General features: G+C 63.7%; 1 protein-coding gene across 1 annotated transcript in view; it reads right to left on the reverse strand.

Annotated features, from left to right (window-relative positions):
- LOC311220587 (DNA-directed RNA polymerase II subunit RPB1-like) overlaps positions 1-22886 on the reverse strand; it is a gene marked incomplete at its 5' end in the record, with an annotated part of 41253 nt that continues 18367 nt past the window's right edge. Inside the window, 17 exon segments of the mRNA XM_084304150.1 lie at positions 1-1301; positions 1391-1540; positions 1958-2071; positions 3117-3303; positions 4498-4701; positions 6336-6518; positions 7853-7957; positions 8046-8146; positions 9921-10167; positions 12847-12948; positions 12950-13072; positions 15718-15923; positions 17345-17450; positions 18449-18620; positions 20083-20266; positions 21495-21717; positions 22580-22783. Of these exon segments, the coding sequence (XP_084160276.1) occupies positions 145-1301; positions 1391-1540; positions 1958-2071; positions 3117-3303; positions 4498-4701; positions 6336-6518; positions 7853-7957; positions 8046-8146; positions 9921-10167; positions 12847-12948; positions 12950-13072; positions 15718-15923; positions 17345-17450; positions 18449-18620; positions 20083-20266; positions 21495-21717; positions 22580-22783 (3768 nt within the window).

Raw genomic sequence — 22886 nt, forward strand, 5'->3', positions numbered from 1 at the left:
CCGACACCCATAAATTACACCTCGCCCAGAACCAGCGGCCCCACGGGGACGGGGGGCCACAGCCCCGGCCCCCAGGGACAGGGGAAGCCTCCCCTGCCCGCGCCCCACACTTGGGGGGCAGCCCCCCAGCCTGCGCCCCCCGGCTCAGTTGTCCTCGTCGCTGTCGTCGGGGCTGATGGCGGGGCTGGTGAGGCTGTAGGTAGGCGACGTGGGGCTGTAGCCGGGGGACGTGGGGCTGTAGGTGGAGCCCTTGGGGCTGGTGGGGCTGTAGGTGGGCGAGGTGGGGCTGTACTTGGGGCTGGTGGGGCTGTAGGTGGGGGACGTGGGGCTGTACTTGGGGCTGGTGGGGGTGTAGACGGGCGAGGTGGGGCTGTAGGTGGGGGACGTCGGGCTGTACTTGGGGGTGGTGGGGCTGTAGGTGGGGGACGTGGGGCTGTATTTGGGGCTGGTGGGGCTGTACTTGGGGGATGTGGGGCTGTACTTGGGGCTGGTCGGGGTGTACTCGGGGGAGCTGGGGCTGTAGCTGGGGCTGGTCGGGGTGTACTTGGGGCTGGTGGGGCTGTAACTGGGGCTGCTGGGGCTGTAGCTGGGGCTGCTGGGGGTGTAGGTGGGAGACTGCGGGGTGTAGCGGGGGCTGGATGGAGAGTAACTGGGGCTGGTGGGGCTGTAACTGGGAGAGGTGGGGCTGTAGCTGGGGGACGTGGGGCTGTAGTTGGGCGAAGTCGGGGTGTAGTTGGGGCTGGTCGGGCTGTAACTGGGAGAAGTTGGGCTGTAACTGGGGCTGGTCGGGGTGTAATTGGGTGAGGTGGGGCTGTAGTTGGGGCTGGTTGGGCTGTAACTGGGCGAGGTGGGGCTGTAACTGGGAGAAGTCGGGCTGTAGCTGGGCGAGGTGGGGCTGTAACTGGGGGATGTTGGGCTGTAACTGGGAGAGGTGGGGCTGTAGCTGGGGGATGTCGGGCTGTAGCTGGGAGAAGTCGGGCTGTAACTGGGGGAGGTGGGGCTGTAGCTGGGTGAGGTCGGGCTGTAACTGGGAGAAGTGGGGCTGTAACTGGGGGAGGTGGGACTGTAGCTGGGAGAAGTCGGGCTGTAGCTGGGCGAGGTGGGGCTGTAGCTGGGAGAAGTTGGGCTGTAGCTGGGGGACGTGGGGCTGTAGTTGGGGCTGGTGGGGCTGTAGCTGGGGGAGGTGGGGCTGTAACTGGGCGAGGTGGGGCTGTAACTGGGGCTCTGCGGGGTGTAGCCCCCGGGCGAGCGGGGCTCGTAGGCGGGCGACGTGGGGCTGTAGCTGGGGGACATGGCCCCGCCTGCGGGAGAGGAGGAAGAGGATGAAGAAGAGGGGACCCCGGGGGGGTGGGGGGGTCCCACAGCCCCCCCCGGGGCGGGGGGCACTCACCTGGGGAGGGGATGTAGGGGCTGGAGGGGCCCGGGGAGCCCGGGGAGCCGGGGGTGGGCGACCAGGCGGGCGAGTAGCCGGGGCTGAAGCCGCTGGCGTCCGAGGCAGCGCTGGGGGAGAAGCCGGCCCCCCCGGGGGTCATCCCGCTTCCTGGGGGGCACAGACAGGGGTGAGCGGGGTGGGGGGGGGGGGAGCACCCCGGGGGGGCGCAGAGCCCCGTGCCCCCCTCCCGAGGCACCCCAGGGACTCACAGCAGGTCCCGAAGCGCCCCACTCCCCTCGCACCCCGTCCACCCATGGAGCCCCCCACCCATTAATCCCCCCCCCCCCCCCGTTAACCCCCAGTGACCCCAGCAGGGCCTGGAGACCCCCATTAACCCCCCTCCAGACCCCAAACCCACCCCACGGCCCCCTTACAGCCCCCCAGAGCTGCCCCAGGGACCCCAAGACCCCCCCAAGAGCCCCCCAAGTCCCCCCCAGTGGCCACCAAGGGCTGTGCCCAACCCCCCCCAAGACCCCCCAGCCCCCCCCAACACCCCATTACCCCCCCCAGCCCCCCGGCACCCACCGACACTGGGGGACCAGGCCCCGTAGGCGGGGGTGGCTCCCTGGTTCCAGGGGGTCATGGCGGGGGACATGGCCCCCATGGGGCTGGGCGCCGAGCCGAAGAACATTCCAGTAGCTGCAGGGGGGGGAAAGGGGTTAAGCACGGGGGGGTCGCCCCCCTCGGGGCACGGGGTCACCCCGCAGACCCCGGGGTTTGGGGGACCCCAGCGTCCGGGTCACCCCAACCCCACTGCAAGGACCCAGATGTCTGGGACACCCCCACCCCAACCGAGGGGACCCCAAAATCCAGGTCCCTTTGGGGCCCCCACCTCCAGGCACCCCCAACCCCAAGCACGGGGACCCCGATGTCCAGGTCCCCCCCATCCCAACCAAGGGGACCCTGATGTCCAGGTGACCCCAGTGCTAACCAAGGGGACCCCACCATCCGGTTCCCTTGGGGACCCCAATGTCTGGCCCCCTCCCCAACCCCAACCAAGGGGACCCCAATGTCCAGCCCCCCCCAGTCCCAAACATGAGCACCCCGATGTCCAGGTAACCCCAATCCTAACCAAGGGGACCCCAACATCCAGCTCCCTTGGGGACCCCAATGTCTGGGGCCCCCCAGTCCCAACCAAGGGGACCCCAATGTCCAGGTCCCTTGGGACTCCAATGTTCAGGTCACCCCATCCCAACTATGGGGACCCCAAAATCCAGGTCCCTTGGGGACCCCCATGTCCAGGCACCCCCAGTCCCAAATGTGGGGACCCCAATGTCCAGGTCCCTTAGGGACCCTGATATCCAGGACCCTCCAACCCCAACCAAGGGGACCCCAAAATCCAGGTCCCCTGGGGACCCCAATGTCTGGGGCCCCCCAGTCCCAACCAAGGGGACACCAATGTCCAGGTCCCCCCCATCCCAACCACGGGGACCCCAATGTCCAGGCCCCCTAGTCCCAAACATGGGACCCCAATGACCAGGTCCCTTGGGGACCCCAATACCTGAGCCCCCCCCCAACCCCACCACGGGACCCCCAACCCCCCGGACCCCACCCAAACCAACTCCAATCCCCCTCCCCCTCCGCCCTATCCCCATCCCCCTGGGACCCCCTGGGCCCCCTGGGGGACCCCTTTGGGGACCTTTTGGGGTCCCCCCGCCCCCCTTTTTTTTTTTGGGGCACTCACAGCCGCCGACGCCGAGCCCGGGGATGGCGCTGGGGATCTCCATGCCGTGCTTGCATTTCTCGGCGTCCAGCAGGAGGTCGAAGCAGCCGGTGCCGGCGGGGGCCAGCTGCCCCAGCATGATGTTCTCCGACACCCCCTTCATGGGGTCGCTCTCCCCGTGCGCCGCCGCCTCCATCAGCACGTCCACCTGAAAGACCCCCAAGTCAGAGCCCGGGGGTGTCCCCATATAGGGAGTGTTTGGGGAGGGGTGGGGAGGGGTGCTTAAATCCGGCCCTAAAGGGGTCGGGGTGTTCCCAGAGGGGTGGCCCCGAAAGCATCGCGGTGTTTGGAAGGCCTCCAAGTAAAGGGGAGACCCCGAAACTAGCCCAGCGCCCCCAAACCCACAGCCCGGGACCCCCCCAAAGTTCAAGTGGGGTGCCCCCAAACTTGCCCAGGCACCCCAAGATCCCCCCCCACAAGCCCAGCGCCCCAAACCTGAGCCCAGCAGCCCCCAAAGTGGCCCAGCAGCACCCCCCAGCCTCATCCCCACCCCATAGGGCCCCCAAACCCATTCCCATTCCCAGTCCCACTCCCACCCCGTAGAACCCCCAAATCCCCCCCCTCATCCCTGTCCCACCCCATAGGACCCCTGAACCCCTCCCCATTCCCATTCCCAGTCCCACTCCCACCCTGTAGGACCCCCAACCCCCCCCCCCAGGACCCCCAACTCCCCCCCCAGGACCCCCAACTCCCCCCCCAGCCCTGTCTCCACCCCATAGGACACCCAAATCCACCACCCCCATCCCCCTCCCCCCCCCATAGGACCCCCCAAATCCCCCCCAGGACCCCCAAATCCCCCCCAGGACCGCCAAAACCCCCCCAAATCCCCCCCAGGACCCCCAACTCCCCCCCCAGGACCCCTGAACCCCCCCAAATCCCCCCCAGGACCCCCAACTCCCCCCCAGGACCCCCAAATCCCCCCCCAGGACCCCCCAACTCCCCCCCCAGGACCCCCAAATCCCCCCCCAGGACCCCCAACTCCCCCCCCAACTCCCCCCCAGGACCCCCGAACCCCCCCAACTCCCCCCCAGGACCCCCGAACCCCCCCCAGGACCCCCCAAATCCCCCCCAGGACCCCCCAACTCCCCCCCCAGGACCCCCAAATCCCCCCCAGGACCCCCAAACCCCCCCCAACTCCCCCCCAGGACCCCCAACTCCCCCCCAGGACCCCCAACTCCCCCCCCAGGACCCCCAAATCCCCCCCAACTCCCCCCGCAGGACCCCCAACTCCCCCCCAGGACCCCCAAACCCCCCCAAATCTCCCCCCAGGACCCCCAAATCCCCCCCAGGACCCCCAACTCCCCCCCCAGGACCCCCCAACCCCCAACCCCCCCCCACACACCGTCTCCTCGAAGGAGCACTTCATGAGGGGCCCGGTGTCCTGGCGGTTGACGCCGTGCCGGGTGATGGCCATGAGGTGCCCGCGGGAGGTCATGGTGTCGCACAGCAGCGCCAGGTGCCGGTAGTTGACGTAGGAGCCGTCGAAGGAGATGACGTGGTACAGCTCCCGCTCCAGCGCCTTGCGCACCGCCTCGATGCCCAGCACCTGCGGGGGCACGCACCCAAGGGTGCTCTGAGACACCCAAAGGGCTCAGGGCACCCACTGCTCGCAGCTCCCTGGGCACCGCCTCGGGCACCCATGGGTGCTCTGAGACACCCAAAGGGCTCGGCACCCCCTGCTCACAGCTCCCTGGGCACCGCCTCGGGCACCCATGGGTGCTCAGCCACCCCAAGGCTCCGCATCCCACTGCTCACAGCTCCCACCCAGCACTTGAGGGCACCCAAGGGTGCTCTGAGACACCCAAAGGGCTCGGCACCCCCTGCTCGCAGCTCCCTGGGCACCGCCTCGGGCACCCATGGGTGCTCTGAGACACCCAAAGGGCTCGGCACCCCCTGCTCACAGCTCCCTGGGCACCGCCTCGGGCACCCATGGGTGCTCAGCCACCCCAAAAGCTCCATATTCCACTGCTCAGAGCTCCCTGGGCACCCATGGGTGCTCTGAGACACCCAAAGGGTTTGGCACCCCCTGCTCGCAGCTCCCTGGGCACCGCCTCGGGCACCCATGGGTGCTCTGAGACACCCAAAGGGCTCGACACCCACTGCTCGCAGCTCCCTGGGCACCGCCTCTGGCACCCATGGGTGCTCTGAGACACGCAAAGGGCTCGGCACCCACTGCTCACAGCTCCCTGGGCACCGCCTCGGGCACCCATGGGTGCTCTGAGACACCCAAAGGGTTCGGCACCCACTGCTCGCAGCTCCCTGGGCACCGCCTCGGGCACCCATGGGTGCTCTGAGACACCCTGAGGCTCCGCATCCCACTGCTCACAGCTCCCACCCAACACTTGAGGGCACCCATGGGTGCTGAGCAACCCAAAGACTCCATATCTCCCTGCTCACAGCTCCCTGGGCACCCCGAATCACCCTGAGGCTCTCCATCACCCTTGCTCACAGCTCCCATCCAACACTTGAGGGCACCCAAGGGTGCTCAGCCACCCAAAGGGCTCAGCACCCACTGCTCACAGCTCCCTGTGCACTGCCTCAGGCACCCATGGGTGCCCCAAGTCACCCCAAGGCTCCGCATCCCACTGCTCACAGCTCCCACCCAGCACTTGAGGGCACCCATGGGTGCTGAGCCACCCCAAAGGGCTCTGTACCCCCCTGTGCACCCATGGGTGGTCCAAGTCACCCCAACGGATCCGCACCCCCTTGCTCACAGCTCCCTGTGCACCCTTGGGTGCCCTGAGGCACCCCAAATGCTCTGCACCCCCCCCATGCACCACCCATGCACCTGAGGGGCACCCACACTCCTGGAGCCCACTGGGGCACCCATGGGTGCCCTGAATCACCCCCAAAGCCCCCCCCTTGCTCACAGCTCCCTTGCCCAGCACCCACAGGTCACCCAAGCTCCAGGACCCCACTGGGGCACCCATGGGTGCCCTGAATCACCCCAAAGGGGAGTCAGCCCCACTCCCAGAGCCCACGGGGGCACCCATGGGTGCCCTGAATCACCCCCGAAGCCCCCCCCCCTTGCTCACAGCTCCCTGCCCAGCACCCGCAGGTCACCCACACTCCAGGACCCCACCGGGGCACCCACGGGTGCCCCGAATCACCCCCAAAGGGGAACCACCCCCGCTCCCGGAGCCAGAGGAGCACCCACGGGTGCCGCGCCGCCCCACTCACGGTGAAGATCTCCACGATGTCGTTGGAGGTGGTGCGCACGGGGTCCACGTCCTTCTCGCTCAGCACCCGCATGAGGCTGACGCCGTCGGTCTCCAGGATCCACTCCTGCAGCGCCTTGAACTCGCCGTCCTCCGTGATGATGATGCGCTTCTTGTTGTCCGTCTGCGGCAGGTGCATGTACACCTGCGGGGGGAGGGGTCAGCGGCACCCATGGGTGCCCCCCGGGGGGCTGGGGGGCAACCCCCCGGGGGCCTCGGGGATGGGTACGGAGGGGCTGAGCCGGGGCTGCTGCGTGGAGAATTTCGGGTGCTGCTGGGATGCAGGAAGGGCAGCGGGAGGCACTGAGCACCCATGGGTGCTGCTGGGGACACGGGGAGCATCCCAGGTGCCCAAGAACCTTTTGGGGTCCCTATAAGCACCACCATGAGCACCCATGGGTGCTGCTGGGGGCCCGGGGAGCATCCCAGGTGCCCAAGAACCTTGTAGGGTTCTTATAGGAACCACCATGAGCACCCATGGGTGCTGCTGGGGGGCCGGGGAGCATCCCAGGTGCCCAAGAACCTTTTGGGGTCCCTATAGGAACCACCATGAGCACCCATAGGTGCTGCTGGGGACCTGGGGAGCATCCCAGGTGCCCAAGAACCTTGTAGGGTTCCTATAGGAACCACCATGAGCACCCATGGGTGCTGCTGGAGACCCAGGGAACACCCAGGTGCCCAAGCACCTCATGAGGTTCCCATAAGCACCACCACAAGCACCCATGGGTGCTCATGGGTACCCAGGGAACACCCCAGGCACCCAATAACCTTGTAGGGTTCCTATAGGAACCACCACAAACACCCATGGGTGCTGCTGGGTACCTGGAGGAACGTCCCAGGCACACAAACACCCTCTGGGGTTCCTATAGGCACCCCCATGAGCACCCATGGGTGTTCCTAGGTGCCTGAAGGAACATCTAAGGCACCCAAGAACCTTCTGGGCTTCCTATAGGCACCCTCATGAGCACCCATGGGTGCTCATGGGTACCCAGGGAAAACTCCAGGCACCCAAGCACCTTTTGGGATTCCTACAGGCACCACCATGAGCACCCATGGGTGCTCCCTGGTACCTGGAGGAACATCCCAGGTACCCAAACACCTTCCGAGATTTTTACAGGCACCCCTATGAGCACCCATGGGTGCTCCCTGGTACCTGGAGGAACATCCCGGGCACTCAAGCACCTCATGGGGTTCCTACAGACACCCCCACGAGCACCCTCGACCTCCTAAAAGCCCCATTCGAGACCCCCTACCCACCCCCAGCCACCCACAGAGGCTTTGGGCACCCATGGGTGCTCCCCAGCCGCCCACAGCAGCACCCTGCACCCCCACACCCCTTCGGGTGCGTGTCCCAAACCTCCCAGACCGACCCCATGGAGTCCTCCGCGCACCCCCAGTGACACGAGGGGCACCCAGGGACACCCCCAGGGACACGAGGGGCACCCGGGGAGCACCCATGGGTGCTGCGCAGCCCCGCACCTTGCTGATCTGCTCGATGCCCTGCAGCGTCATGTCGGTCAGCATGTTGGACTCGATGCAGCGCAGGAAGACGTCGTCGTCCATCTTATCCACCACCTCCTCCTCCTGGGGGGCAGCCGGGGGGGTCACACCCTGCCCGATCCCCTGCCCCGGGCACCCAAGGGTGCTGCCCCCCCCCCCCCCCCGCCCTGACCTCCTGCATCTTGTTCTCGTCGCTGTTCATGATGCGGATGCGCAGCACCAGCTTCTCGGCGTTGTCGTCGTTGAAGATGCAGTTCAGGTCGTCCCCAAAACCTAAAAAAAATTTGGGGGGGGGGGGGGGAAGGGGGGTCACCACGCTGTTCCCCCTAATGCTCCCCCAAACCCCCAACGCCCCCCAATCTCCCCCAAACCCCACATGCCCCCCCCCAAAAGTTGCCAAATCCCCCACAAATTGTCTCCAAATTTTCCCCCAAAGCCCCCCAAATCTCTCTCCAACACCCCCAATTTCCCCCAAATCATCCCCAAATCCCCCCGGTACTCCCAACGTCCCCAAATCTCCCGGTAGCCTCCCCTGATGCTCCCCAATCTCCCGTGTTCCCCCATAATGCTCCCCCAAAACCCCCACAATGCTCCCCCGAAGCCCCAAATCGCCCCCCAACACTCCCCTAATGCTCCCCCAAATCCCCAAAGCACCCCCCAACGCCCCAAATTGCCCCCCAGCACCCCCTAAAGCTCCCCCAAAGCCCCAAATGCCCCCAGATATCCCTGTGTTCCCCCTAATGCTCCCCCAAAACCCCCAAATCCCCTTGTTCCCCCTAATGCTCCCCTAAAGCCCCAAATCACCCCAAAACGCCCCAAATTGCCCCTCAACACCCCCTAATGCTCCCCCAAAGCCCCCAAATCCCGTGTTCCCCCTAATGCTCCCCCAAAGCCCCCTAATCCCCCCCAACGCCCCCCATAATGCTCCCCAAAAGCCCCAAATCGCCCCCCAACACCCCCTAATCTCCCCCAAAGCCCCCAAATCCCCTTGTTCCCCCTAATGCTCCCCCAAAGTCCCCTAACGCTCCCCCAAAGCCCCCCAATCCCCCCGTGTTCCCCCTAACGCTTCCCCAAAGCCCCAAATCGCCCCCCCAATGCCCCCTAATGCTCCCCTAAAGCCCCCAAATCCCCCCGTGTTCCCCCTAATGCTCCCCCAATGTCCCCAAATCCTGTGCTCCCCCTAATGCTCCCCTAAAGCCCCAAATTGCCCCCCAAATTGCCCCCCCAACGCCCCAAATTGCCCAACACCCCCTAATGCTCCCCCAACGCCCCCAAATCCCCCCGCGTTCCCCCTAACGCTCCCCCAAAGCCCCCTAATCCCCCCCAGCACCCCCCCAATGCTCCCGTAAAGCCCCAAATCGCCCCCCAACGCCCCCAAATCCCCCTGCGTTCCCCCTAACGCTCCCCTAATGCTCTCTCAAAGCCCCCTAATCCCCCCCAACACCCCCTAATGCTCCCCCAAAGCCCCCAAATCCCGTGTTCCCCCTAATGCTTCCCTAATGCTCCCCCAAAGCTCCAAATCGGCCCCCAACATCCCCTAATGCTCCCCCAAAGCCCCAAATCGCTCCCCCAACACCCCCAAATCCCCCCGTGTTCCCCCTAATGCTCCCCCAAAGCCCCCTAATGCTCCCCCAAAGCCCCAAATCGCCCCCCAACGCCCCCTAATGCTCCCCCAAATCCCCCGCGTTCCCCCTAACGCTCCCCCAAAGCCTCAAATCTCCCCCCCAACGCCCCCTAATCTCCCCCAAATCCCCCCACGTTCCCCCTAATGCTCCCCCAAAGCCCCAAATCACCCCCCAATCTCCCCAAATCGCCCCCCGCCGCCCCCAAATCCCCCCGCGTTCCCACTAATCTCCCCCAAATCCCCCCGCGTTCCCCCTAACGCTCCCCCAAAGCCGCAAATCACCCCCCAATCTCCCCTAATCGCCCCCCAACGCCCCCAAATCCCCCCACGTTCCCCCTAACGCTCCCCCAAAGCCCCAAATCACCCCCCAACCTCCCCTAACCGCCCCCCACGCCCCCCAAAACACCCCCCTAACGCCCCCACCGGCGTTGATCTTCTCGGCGATCTGCTCCATGGTGAGCTTGCGGTCCGTCATGTGCTTGCGGTCGAGCTCGACGCGCAGCAGCCAGGGCGAGATGCGGCTGACGTCGAAGTCGGGCATCTCGTAGTAGACGTTGACCCACTCCTGGTCCTCGGCCACCACCGTGCTCTGCGGGATGGGGTCGTAGTAGATGGCCGTGTTGGCCGTCACCTTGCGCAGCGTCGTGTGCTCCAGGCGGCACAGGATGTCCTGGGGGGGGGGGACAGAATCAGTGGGGGGCACGGGGACAGTACGGGGACAGGGTGGGGACATGGGGTGGCACAGGATGTCCTGGGGGGGGGGGACAGAGTCAGTGGGGGGCACGGGGACAGTACGGGGACAGTGTGGGGACATGGGGTGGCACAGGATGTCCTGGGGGGACACGGACAGTATGGGGATATGGGGACATGGGGTGGCACAGATGCATGGGGACAATATGGGGACACAGGGACAGGGTGGGGACAGGATCGGGGCATGGGGTGGCACAGGATGTCCTGGGGGGGACACAGGGACAGGGTGGGGACAGTACAGGGACATGGGGGTGGCACAGGATGTCCTGGGGGGGACACGGAGTTAGTGGGGGGCACAGGGACATGGTGGGGACAGTACGGGGACGTGGGGGGTGGCACAGGATGTCCTGGGGGGGACACGGAGTTAGTGGGAGGCACAGGGACATGGTGGGGACAGTACGGGGACGTGGGGGTGGCACAGGATGTCCTGGGGGGCACGGGGACATGGTGGGGACAGTACGGGGACATGGGGTGGCACAGGATGTCCTGGGGGGGACATGGGGACAGGGTGGGGACATGGGGTGGCACAGATACATGGGGACAATATGGGGACACAGGGACAGGGTGGGGACATGGGATGGCACAGGATGTCCTGGGGGGGGACACAGGGACAGGGTGGGGATATGGGGACATGGGGATGGCACAGGATGTCCTGGGGGGGACATGGAGTTAGTGGGGGGGGGGTACAGGGACAGGGTGGGGACATGGGGTTGGTACAGGATGTCCTGGGGGGGACACAGAATCAGTGGGGGGCACGGGGACAGTACGGGGACAGTGTGGGGACATGGGGTGGCACAGGATGTCCTGAGGGGGGACACGGAGTTAGTGGGGGGCACAGGGACAGGGTGGGGACAGGATGGGGATGGCACAGGATGTCCTGGGGGGGACACAGAGTTAGTGGGGGGCATGGGGACAGGGACAGTATGGGGATATGGGGACAGGGTGGAGACATGGGGTGGCACAGATACATGGGGACAATATGGGGACACAGGGACAGGGTGGGGATATGGGGACATGGGGATGGCACAGGATGTCCTGGGGGGGACACGGAGTTAGTGGGGGGCACGGGGACAGCGTGGGGACATGGGGTGGCACAGGATGTCCCAGGGGGGACATGGAGTTAGTGGGGGGCACAGGGACATGGTGGGGACAGTACGGGGACGTGGGGGTGGCACAGGATGTCCTGGGGGGGACACGGAGTTAGTGGGGGGCACAGGGACATGGTGGGGACAGTACGGGGTCGTGGGGGTGGCACAGGATGTCCTGGGGGGCACGGGGACATGGTGGGGACAGTACGGGGACATGGGGTGGCACAGGATGTCCTGGGGGGGACATGGGGACAGGGTGCGGACATCAGGTGGCACAGATACATGGGGACAATATGGGGACACAGGGACAGGGTGGGGACATGGGGTGGCACAGGATGTCCTGGGGGGGACAGAAGCAGTGGGGGGCACGGGGACAGTACGGGGGGCACAGGATGTCCTGGGGGGGGGGGGGGGGGGGGGGACACAGAGTTAGTGAGGGGCACAGGGACAGTGTGGGGGTATGGGGACAGGGTGGGGACAGTGTGGGGACATGGGGTGGCACAGGATGTCCTGGGGGGGACACGGAGTTAGCGGGGGGCACGGGGACATGGTGGGGACAGTACGGGGACGTGGGGGTGGCACAGGATGTCCTGGGGGGACATGGAGTTAGCAGGGGGGGACAGGGACAAGGTGGGGATATGGGGACGGGGTGGGGACAGTGTGGGGACATGGGGATGGCACAGGATGTCCTGGGGGGGACACGGAGTTAGTGGGGGGGGTACAGGGACAGTATGGGGATATGGGGACGGGGTGGGGACAGGATCGGGGCATGGGGTGGCACAGGATGTCCTGCGGGGGACACAGGGACAGGGTGGGGATATGGGGACATGGGGATGGCACAGGATGTCCTGGGGGGGGACACGGAGTTAGCGGGGGGCACAGGGACAGGGTGGGGACAGTACAGGGACATGGGGGTGGCACAGGATGTCCTGGGGGGGACACAGAGTTAGCGGGGGGCATGGGGACAGGGTGGGGATATGGGGACATGAGGATGGTACAGGATGTCCTGGGGTGGGGGGGACAGAATCAGTGTGGGGCACAGGGACAGTATGGGGATGGAACAGGATGTCCTGGGGGGGACACGGAGTTAGTGGGCGGGGACAGGGTGGGGACAGTATGGGGACATGGGGATGGCGCAGGGACAGGATGGTGACACGGAGACAGTATGGGGACATGGGGGTGGCACAGGGACACAGACAGTACGGGGATGGCAAGGGGACAGGGGGACAGCACAGGGACATGGAGATGGCACGGGGACAGTACCAGGACACGGGGATGGCACAGGGAAGGGATGGGGACACCGGGATGGGATATGGGGACAGGATGGGGACAGGGGGATGATGAAGGGACACGGGGACAGGATGGGGACACGGGTTGGTACAAGGAGAAGAGGTTCGGGGACTGCGGGGACACAGCAGGGACGCAAAACCCCGGGGCCCCCACGGGACCACGCGGCCCCGGGGTCTCCCCAATCCCCCCAGGACCCCCCCGGGACCCCCCCAGGCCCCCACCTTGGCGCGCTCGGCGTCGCGGGCGCTCTGTCCCAGCAGGAAGACGGTGAGCGAGGGCGTCTTGGGCTTCTTGGAGATGTTGATGAGCTCCTTGAGGCGCGGCAACGCCCAGCGTCACGTTCTTGGCCGACACGCCGGCGTAGTGGAAGGTGTTGAGGGTCATCTGCGTGGCCGGCTCGCCCAGCGACTGCGCCGCCAGCGCCCCCACCATCTCCCCAGGGTGTGCCTGCGGGGGGGGGGATGCGTCAGGGGACCCCAAAGCTGTCCCCGTGGTCCCTGATCCCGTCCCCAGTTTGGTCCCGAAACCATGAGATCCAACCCCAGCATCTCCCCAGGTTGTGCCTGTGGGGGTATGGCCCCAAAAAGAGACCCCAAAATCACCCCCATGATCCCTGATCTGGTCCCAAAACCCCACTGTCTGACCCCAACATGTCCCCGGGGTGCACCTGTGGGGATATGACCCCAAAAATAGAGCCCAAAATCACCCCAATGGTCCCTGATCTGGTCCTGAAACCCTGAGATCCAACCCCAGCATCTCCCCGGGGTGTGCCTGTGGGGGGGGGATGCGTTAGGGGACCCCAAAGCTGTCCCCGTGGTCCCTGATCCCGTCCCCAGTCTGGTCCCGAAACCATGAGATCCAACCCCAGCATCTCCCCAGGGTGTGTCTGCAGGGGGGGACGCATTAGGGGACCCCAAATTGTCCCCGTGGTCCCTGATCCCGTCCCCAGTCTGGTCCCCAAACCCAACAGTCTGACCCCAACTTCTCCCCACAGTGCAGCTGTGGGGGTATGGCCCCAAAAAGAGACCCCAAAATCACCCCAATGGTCCCTGGTCTGGTCCCAAAACCCTGAGATCCAACCCCAGCATCTCCCTGGGGTGCGCCCATGGGGATATGGCCCCCAAAAGAGACCCTAAGGCCACCCCTGTGGTCCCTGACCTGGTCCTGAAACCCCACAGTCTGACCCCAACATGTCCCCGGGGTGCACCTGTGTGGATATGGCCCCAAAAAGAGACCCCAAAATCACCCCAATGGTCCCTGATCTGGTCCCAAAACCCCAAGATCCAACCCCAGCATCTCCATGAGGTGCACCTGAGATCTGGGTGACCACAGGACCCCAAAACCACTCTGATTGTCCCCACTCTGGTCCCCAGTTTGGCCCCAAATCCTGTAATCTAACCCCAGCATCTCCCCAGGGTGTACCTGGGGACACGTGGGGGACCATGGGACCCCAAAACCACCCCAATGGTCCCTGATCTGGTCCTAAAACCCCAAGATCCAACCCCCAGCATCTCCCCAGGGTGTGCCTGGGGAGATACGGGCGACCACAGGACCCCAAAACCACCCAGACTGTCCCCGATGTGGTCCCCAACCTGGCTGAACTTGGACTCCATCTCCCCCAGCAGCCAGTCTGAGGCCTCCCCCCTGTGCCCTAACTCCCCCAAAACCCCCCCAAATCACCCCAAACTCCCCCAAATCCCCCCCAGCGCCCCCACTCACGATGGCCTGGTTGAACTTGGACTCGATATCCCCCAGCAGCCAGTCTGAGGCCTCCCCCCTGTGCCGTAACTCCCCAAAGACGCCCCAAAATCACCCCAAAGACCCCCAAACCCCCCTGTCCTCACCCCAAAGCCCCCCAAATCCCCCCCAGCCCCCCCACTCACGATGGCCTGGTTGAACTTGGACTCGATCTCCCCCAGCAGCCAGTCTGAGGCCTCCCCACTGAGGCTGAACTCCCCGAAACCGCCCCCAAATCACCCCAAAATCACCCCAAAGCCCCCCAAACCCCCCTGTCCTCACCCCAAACTCCCCCAAATCCCCCCCAGCCCCCCCACTCACGATGGCCTGGTTGAACTTGGACTCGATCTCCCCCAGCAGCCAGTCCAAAGCCTCCCCACTGAGACTAAACTCCCTGAAGACCCCCCAAAATCACCCCAAAGACCCCCCAAAATCACCCCAAAGACCCCCAAACCCCCCTGTCCTCGCCCCAAAGCCCCCCAAATTCCCCCCAGCCCCCCCACTCACGATGGCCTGGTTGAACTTGGACTGGCTGCTGGACGAGATCGAGTCCAAGGTCTCCCCACTGAGACTGAACTCCCCGAAACCGCCCCAAAATCACCCCAAAGACCCCCTAAAATCACCCCAAAGCCCCCCTAACTCCCCCAAATCCCCCCCAGAGCCCCCACTCACGATGGCCTGGTTGAACTTGGACTCGATCTCCCCCAGCAGCCAGTCTGAGGCCTCCCCACTGAGACTGAACTCCCCGAAACCGCCCCAAAATCACCCCAAAGACCCCCCAAAATCACCCCAAAGACCCCCCAAAATCACCCCAAAGACCCCCAAACCCCCCTGTCCTCGCCCCAAAGCCCCCCAAATTCCCCCCAGCCCCCCCACTCACGATGGCCTGGTTGAACTTGGACTGGCTGCTGGACGAGATCGAGTCCAAGGTCTCCCCACTGAGACTGAACTCCCCGAAACCGCCCCAAAATCACCCCAAAGACCCCCTAAAATCACCCCAAAGACCCCCAAACACCCCCAAATCCCCCCCAGCCCCCCCACTCACGATGGCCTGGTTGAACTTGGACTCGATCTCTCCCAGCAGCCAGTCTGAGGCCTCCCCACTGAGGCTGAACTCCCCGAAACCGCCCCGAAACCGCCCCAAAATCACCCCAAAGCCCCCCAAACTCCCCCAAATCCCCCCCAGCCCCCCCACTCACGATGGCCTGGTTGAACTTGGACTCGATCTCGCCCAGCAGCCAGTCTGAGGCCTCCCCACTGAGACTGAACTCCCCGAAACCACCCCAAAATCACCACAAAGACCCCCTAAAATCACCCCAAAGCCCCCCAAACTCCCCCAAATCCCCCCCACTCACGATGGCCTGGTTGAACTTGGACTCGATCTCTCCCAGCAGCCAGTCGAAGGCCTCCCCGCTGAGGTGGAACTCCTCGGCCATGCGGCGGCTGCAGAGCGTGGCGCGCAGGTGGATGTTGAAGAGCAGCGTGGCGTTCTCCTGCGCCTGCCGGCTCAGCGGGTCCTCCCCGTTGACGATCACCAGCTTGCGGCTCAGCTCCTTCACCCCTGACATCGAGGGGGGGTGAGGGAACGCCCAGGACACCCCCCCGGGAGGTCCCCAGAGCCCTTCTGGGGGTCCCCAGCGCCCTTCTGGGGGTCCTCCGGTGGCCGGAGAGGTGCTGGGGGCTCCCCCTCGAAAGCTTCCTGGGGGTTGGGGGGGTTCGAGTGCCCCGTGTCTGGGCTGGGAGGGCCCCAGGATGGTTTTTTGGGGGGGTCCTGAGGCCCCCAAGGCATTCCTGGGGGTACCCAAGCGTCTCAAAATCTTCCTGGGGGTCTTCGAAGTCCTTCTGTGTGTCTCAAAATTCCCCCCAAACCTTCCTGAGCGTCCCCAAGCTGATTCCTGAGGGTCTCCAATAGACCCAAAACCTTCCTGGGGGGTCCTCAAGCTCCTTCTGAGCGTCCCTAAATGCCCCCAACAACTTCCTAGGGTCCCCACTTACCCCAAAACCTCCCTGAGGGTCCCCCAGGCTGTTTCCTGGAAGGGGCCTCCAAATGCCCCCAAACCTCCCTGGGTGTCCCCAGGCTGTTTCCTCAGGGTCTCCAAGTACCCAAAAACCTTCCTGGGGGCCCCCAAGTGTCCCAAAATCTTCCTGGGGGTCCTCAAGGTCCTTCTGTGCGTCCCCAGGTGCCTCAAAACCTCCCTGCGTGTCCCCACATTGTTTTCTGGGGGTCTCCAAATGCCCCCAAACCTCCCTGGGTGTCCCCCAAGTGCTCCAAAACCTTCCCGGGGTGTCTCCAAGCTGCTTCCTAGCAGTCTGAGTACCCAAAAACCTTCCTGGGGGTCCCCCAAGTGTCCCAAAATCTTCCTGGGGGTCCTCAAAGTCCTTCTGTGTGTCCCAAAATTCCCCCAAAACTTTCCTGAGCGTCCCCAAGCTGATTCCTGAGGGTCTCCAAAAGACCCAAAACCTTCCTGGGGGTCCCCAAGTACCCCCAAAACCTTCCTGGGGGTCCTCAAGCTCCTTCTGAGTGTCCCTAAATGCCCCCAACAACTTCCTGGGGGTCTCCAAATGCCCCCAAACCTTCCTGGGGCATCTCCAAGCTGCTTCCGAGCAGTCTCTGAGTACCCAAAAACCTTCCTGGGGGTCCCCAAGTGTCCCAAAACCTTCCTGGAGGTTTCCCAGGCTGTTTCCTGGGGGTCTCCAAATACCCCAAAACCTTCCTGGGGGTCCTCAAATTCCGTCTACGTGTCCCTAAATGCCCCCAACAACTTCCTGGGCGTCCCCAAGCGCCCCAAAACCTTACTGAGAGGGCTCCACGCTGCTTCCTAGCAGTCTCCAAGTCCCCAAACACCCCCAAACCTTCCTCCTGGGGTTCCTCCCAGCTCCTCACGAGGGTCCCCAAATCCCCCAGCCCCTCCCTGGGGATCATGGGGGTCCCGAGACCACCCCCCAGCACACCCGTGGGGGCTCAGGGCCCCCCCCACTCACCCTCCACCACCTTGACCGGGTGCAGGTCCGAGGGCAGGCGGGAGTTGATGTGGAAAATCTTCTGGGCGTTCCAGATCATGCGCAGCAGGTTACAGGGGAGCACCACCTGCAACGGGGGGCGGCACCCCAAAAACAGACATCAGCACCCCAAAAAACCAGCTCAGTGTCCCCCCAAACCAGGTATCAGCTCCCCCTCCCAATAAACAGAGCCACAGGGATGCCTGAACCCCAAAAAGTGGGGGTCAGCCCCCTGAAATGGGGAGCCCTATTAGAGGGGACAGCTCCATCGAAGCTCCCCCCTGCAGGAGCACCCCAAAATCTGGGTGCTGGCAGCTCAATGCCCCCAATTTGGGGGGATTTTGGAACAGCAACCCCAAATCTGGGGGGCATGGAGAGAGTCAGCACCACCAGGAGCTTCTCCTTACCCCAAAATAAGAGGTGCTGGCTCCCCCCTGCCCCTAAAATGCACAGATTGTACCCAAATATGGACGAGCACCCTAAAACAGGTGCTTAAACTGCACAAAGGGTCCGTGGGCTGTGGCTGCACCCCAAAAAGAGGATGAGGAGCAGGAGTGGAACAGTAACCCCAAATCAGGGGGGCACAGAGAGGGTCAGGCTCCCCCTTATCCCAAAATAAGAGGGAGCTGGCTCCTCCGTGCCCCTAAAACACACAGATTGTGCCCAAAAAGGGGCGAGCACCCTAAAACTGGTGCTTAAATTGCACTGAAAGGTTCAAGGCTTGTGGCTGCACCCCAAAAGGGGGACAAGGAGAAGGGGAGGAACAGTAACCCCAAATCAGGGGGACAAGGAGAGGATTAGGCTCCCCCTTATCCAATAACAAGAGGTGCTGGCTCCTCCGTGCCCCTAAAACACACAGATTATGCCCAAAAAGGGGCGAGCACCCTAAAACGGGTGCTTAAATTGCACTGAAAGGTTCATAGCCTGTGGCTGCACCCCCAAAAAGGGGACGAGGAGCAGGGGCAGCACCCCAAAACCCCCAAAAAGGGGCAGTGGCAGGGCTGGGGGGCCATGTGGGGTGCTGTGGGGCTGTGTAGGGTGCCGTGGGGCCATGTGGGGTGCTGTGGGGTGCTGTGGGGTGCCGACCTTGCTGTCCCCCGTGGGGAAGATGACGCGCAGCACCTCGCGGTCCTCCCGCATCTTCTCGAACTCGCGCTCGAGCTCGTTCTGGATGTGTGCATTGCTCATGACCTCCTTGACCAGCTCCTCCTGCAGCGTGCGCCGCAGCGCCCGCTCGTTGGTGTAGTCGAACTTGAACCTGTGAGGGGACGGGGAGCCCTCGGTGTGTGGGGTCACCCCCGCCACGGGGTCCTGAGCTGGGGAAGGAGCGGCTTGGGGACCCCAAAATGGGCCCAGTTCCAGGGAGGAGGAGATTCGGCACCCCAAAATGTGTCCAGTGCCAAGAAGGGGCACCCTGGGGACCCCAAAACGTGCCCTGCTCTGAGGAAGAATGGCTTGGGAACCCCAAAATGGGCCCAGTCCCAAGGAGAAGCATCTTTGGGACCCCAAAATGTGTCCAGTTCCAAGAAGGAGTGGCTTGGGGACCCCAAAACATGCACTGCTCTGAGAAGGGGCAGCTTGGGAACCCCACAATGGGCCTAACTCCAGGGAAGGGCAGATTTGGGACCCCAAGATGTGCCCTGTTCCAGGGAGCAGTGGATCCAACTGCAGAGAAGAGGAGATTGGGGGCCCCGAAACATGCCCTGCTCTGAGGAAGAAGAGCTTGGGAACCCCACAATGGGCCCAACTCTATGGAAGGGCAGATTTGGGACCCTAAAATATGCCCAAGGGGGTGAGACCCCAACGTGGTCCATCTCAGGGGAGGAGCAGCAGCTTTGGGAACCCAAAATGTGCCCCGTTCCAGGGAGGAGCATCTTGGGGACCCCAAAACAGACCCAACTGCAGGGACGAGGAGATTTGGGGCTCCAAAACATGCCCTGCTCTGAGAATGAACAGCTTGGGAACCCCAAAATGGGCCCAACTCCAGGGAAGAGGATATTTGAGACCCCAAAATGTGCCCTTCTCAGGGGAAGGGCAGCTTGGAAACCCAAAAATGGGCCCAGCTCAATGGAAGAGCAGCTTTGAGACCCCAAAACGTGCCCAGTTCCAGGGAAGAGCATCTTGGGGACCCCAAAACGGACCCAACTGTGGGGAAGAAGAGATTTTGGACCCCAAAACGTGCCCTTCTCTGAGGAGGGGCAGCTTGGGAACCTCAAGGTGGACCCAGCTCTATGGAAGAGCAAATTTGGGACCCCAAAACGTGCCCAAGCAGCGGGATTTCTGCGGAGGAGCATCTTGGGGACCCCAAAACAGACCCAACTGCAGAGAAGAAGAGATTTGGGGCCCCAAAACATGCCGTGCTCTGAGGAAGAAGAGCTTAGGAACCTTACAGTTGGCCCAACTCCAAGAAGGAGGAGATTTGAGACCCCAAAATGTGCTCAACTCTAGGGAATAGCAAATTTGGGACCCCAAAACAGAACCAGTTCCAGGGAGGAGCATTTGGGGACCCCAAGATGTGCCCTTCTCTGGGAAGGGGCAGCTTAGGAACCCCAAAACAGGCCCAGCTCTACAGAAGAGCAAATTTGGGACCCCAAAACGTGCCCAAGCAGCAGGATTTCTGCGGAGGAGCATCTTGGGGACCCCAAAACAGACCCAAAACTGCAGCGAGGAGGGGATTTGGGACCCCAGAAGGTGGGGTGGGGCGTGTGGGGGGGGCTCACTTTTTCTCGAAGGCCTTGTTGGAGGGCTTGAGGGTGGCGAGGTTCTGGAACTCGACGCTCTCCCCGGCCAGCCCGTCCTCGCCGTAGCGCAGCTGCACCACCTGGTTGATGGAGTTGCGCACGGTGGCGTCGTACTTCACCATCACCGACTCCATCGACTTGATCAGGCGCCGCTGGATGTACCCTGGGGGGGCAGGGGGCACCGTCAGGCGTGGGGGGACCAAGGGGGAGGGCTTGGGGGTCTCTGAGGGGTGTCTGAAGAGGGTTTGGGGGAGTCCTGAGGAGTTTGGGGGTCCCTGGAGGACATCTGGGGAGGGCTTGGGGGTCCCTGAGGGGTATCCAAAGAGGGTTTGGGGGCATCCTGAGGAGTTTGGGGGTTCCTGACGGACATCTAGGGAGAGTTTGAGGGTCCCTGAGGGACTCCAGAGGTCCCTAAGAACATTTGGGGAGGGCTTGGGGGTCCCTGAGGGGCGTCTGGGGGCATCCTGGGGAGTTTGAGGGTCCCTGGAGGACATCTGGGGAGGGCTTGGGGGTCCCTGAGAGACTCCAGGGGTCCCTAAGAACATTTGTAGAGGGCTTGGGGGTCCCTGAGGGGTATCCAGAGAGGGTTTGGGGGAGTCCTGGGGACTTGGGGGTCCCTGGAGGACATCTGAGGAGAGTTTAGGAGTCCCTGAAGGACTCCAGAGGTCCCTAAGAACATTTGGGGAGGGCTTGGGGGTCCCTGAGGGGTGTCTGGGGAGGGTTTGAGGGATTCCTGGGGACTTTGGGGGTCCCTGGAGGATGGCTTGAGGGTCCTGGGGGACATCTGGGGATAGCTTAGGGGGCCCTGAAGGACTTTGGGATTCACTGGGGAACATCTGGGGATGGTTTGGGGGTCCCAGAGAACATCTGGGGACAGTTTGGGTGGTCCTCAAAGACTCTGGGGTCCCCTGGAGGATATATGGGGATTATTTGGGTGGTCCTGAAAGACTCTGGAGTCCCCTGAAAGACACCTGGGGATTGTTTGAGGGTCCTTGGAGGACATCTGGGCATAGTTTGGGAGTCCTGAAGGACTTTGGGATCATCTGGGGGGCATCTGAGGATACTTTGGGTGGCCCTGAAGGACTCTGGGGTGCCCTGGGGGATATATGGGGATAGTTTGGGTGGCCCTTAAAGACCATGGGGTCCCCTGGAGGACATCTGAGGATTGTTTGGGGATCCTGGGGGACATCTGGGGATTATTTGAGGATCCTTGGAGACATCTGGGGATAGTTTGGGAGTCCTGCAGGACTCTGGAATCATCTGGGGGACATCTGGGGATTATTTGAGGGTCCTGGGGGCCATCTGGGGATAGCTGGGTGGCCCCGAAGGATTTTGGGGTCCCCCGGGGGACCTGTGGGGAGGGCTCGGGGGCGTCCCAGGGGGGCACTGACCGGTCTCGGCCGTCTTGACGGCGGTGTCGATGAGCCCCTCGCGGCCGCCCATGGCGTGGAAGAAGAACTCTGTGGGGGTGAGGCCGGCCAGGTAGGAGTTCTCCACGAAGCCGCGGCTCTCGGGGCCGTAGTCGTCCTTGATGAAGTGGGGCAGCGTGCGGTGCTTGAAGCCGAAGGGGATGCGCTTGCCCTCCACGTTCTGCTGCCCCACCACCGCGATGACCTGCGGGGAGGGTGGGATCGGTCAGGGGGGGCCAAAAGAAGAGCCCCCAGACCCCTCAGGCGCCTGGAGGGGTCCCAAAGGTAGCTGGGAGGCGTTCTCCTGGCGCCCAGCACCATAAAGCTTCCCATAAAGACCCCACAGAGGGCCATAAAACCCCACTGACGTCCTCTTCACCTCCTCCAGACCCCACAGAAGCCCCCCGAGACCCCACAGAGCCCCCGCTTACCTGGGAAGCATTCATCTTGGTGCCCACCAACACCACCAGATCCCAAAAAGACCCCAAAGAGGCACAACAAAACCCCCCAGGAACCATCCCAACCCCCACTGAGATCCTCCTGACCACCTCCAGAGCCCCCAAAAGCCCCCTGAGAACCCACAGAGCCCCCACGTACCTTGGAAATCTTCATCTTGGTGCACACCAGCACCACAACCTCCCATAACGACCCCATAAAAGGTCCATAAAGCCCCATAGAGGTCCACAAAATCCCACTGAGAACCTCCTGACCACCTCCAGACCTCACAGAAGCCCCCCAAAGCCCCCCACGTACCTTGGAAAACATTGATTTTGGAGCTCTTGGTGCCCACCATCACCACAGCATCCCATAAAGACCCCACAGAGGTGCCCCAAACTGCCCAGGAACCCTCAAGCAAACCCCACTGAGATCCTCCTGACCACCTCCAGACCCCAAGAAGCCCCCCAAGACCTCATAAAACCCCAGCATACCTTGGAAAACAATGATCTCAGAGCCCACCACCACTGCAGCCTCCCATAAAGACCCCACAGAGGTCCACAAAACCCCACTGAGACCCTCCTGCCCACCTCCAGACCCCACAAAAGCCCCCAGAAGCCCCCCCCCCGTACCTGGGAGATGTTGATCTTGGAGCCCTTGGCGCCCGACACCACCATGGACTTGAAGTTGTTGTACTCGGAGAGGGATTTCTGGGCGGAGGAGCCCGTCTTGTCGCGGGCGTCGTTGAGGATGCGGTTCACCTGGTTCTCGAAGGTTTGCCGCAGCGTGTTCCCCGGCGTGGGCTCCAGCTCGTTGTTGTGAGCCTTCTCGATCACCTGCGACCCCACAAGGTCAGTGGGGCGCCCCAAAAGCCTGGGGAGCGGCCCCCAAGACCCCAGGGAGCAGCTCCCAAAAACCCCGGGGAGCAGCCCCCCAAAA

The sequence above is a fragment of the Netta rufina genome (assembly GCF_964035555.1).
Source record: "Netta rufina genome assembly, chromosome: 35".
Taxonomy (NCBI): Eukaryota; Metazoa; Chordata; class Aves; order Anseriformes; family Anatidae; genus Netta; species Netta rufina.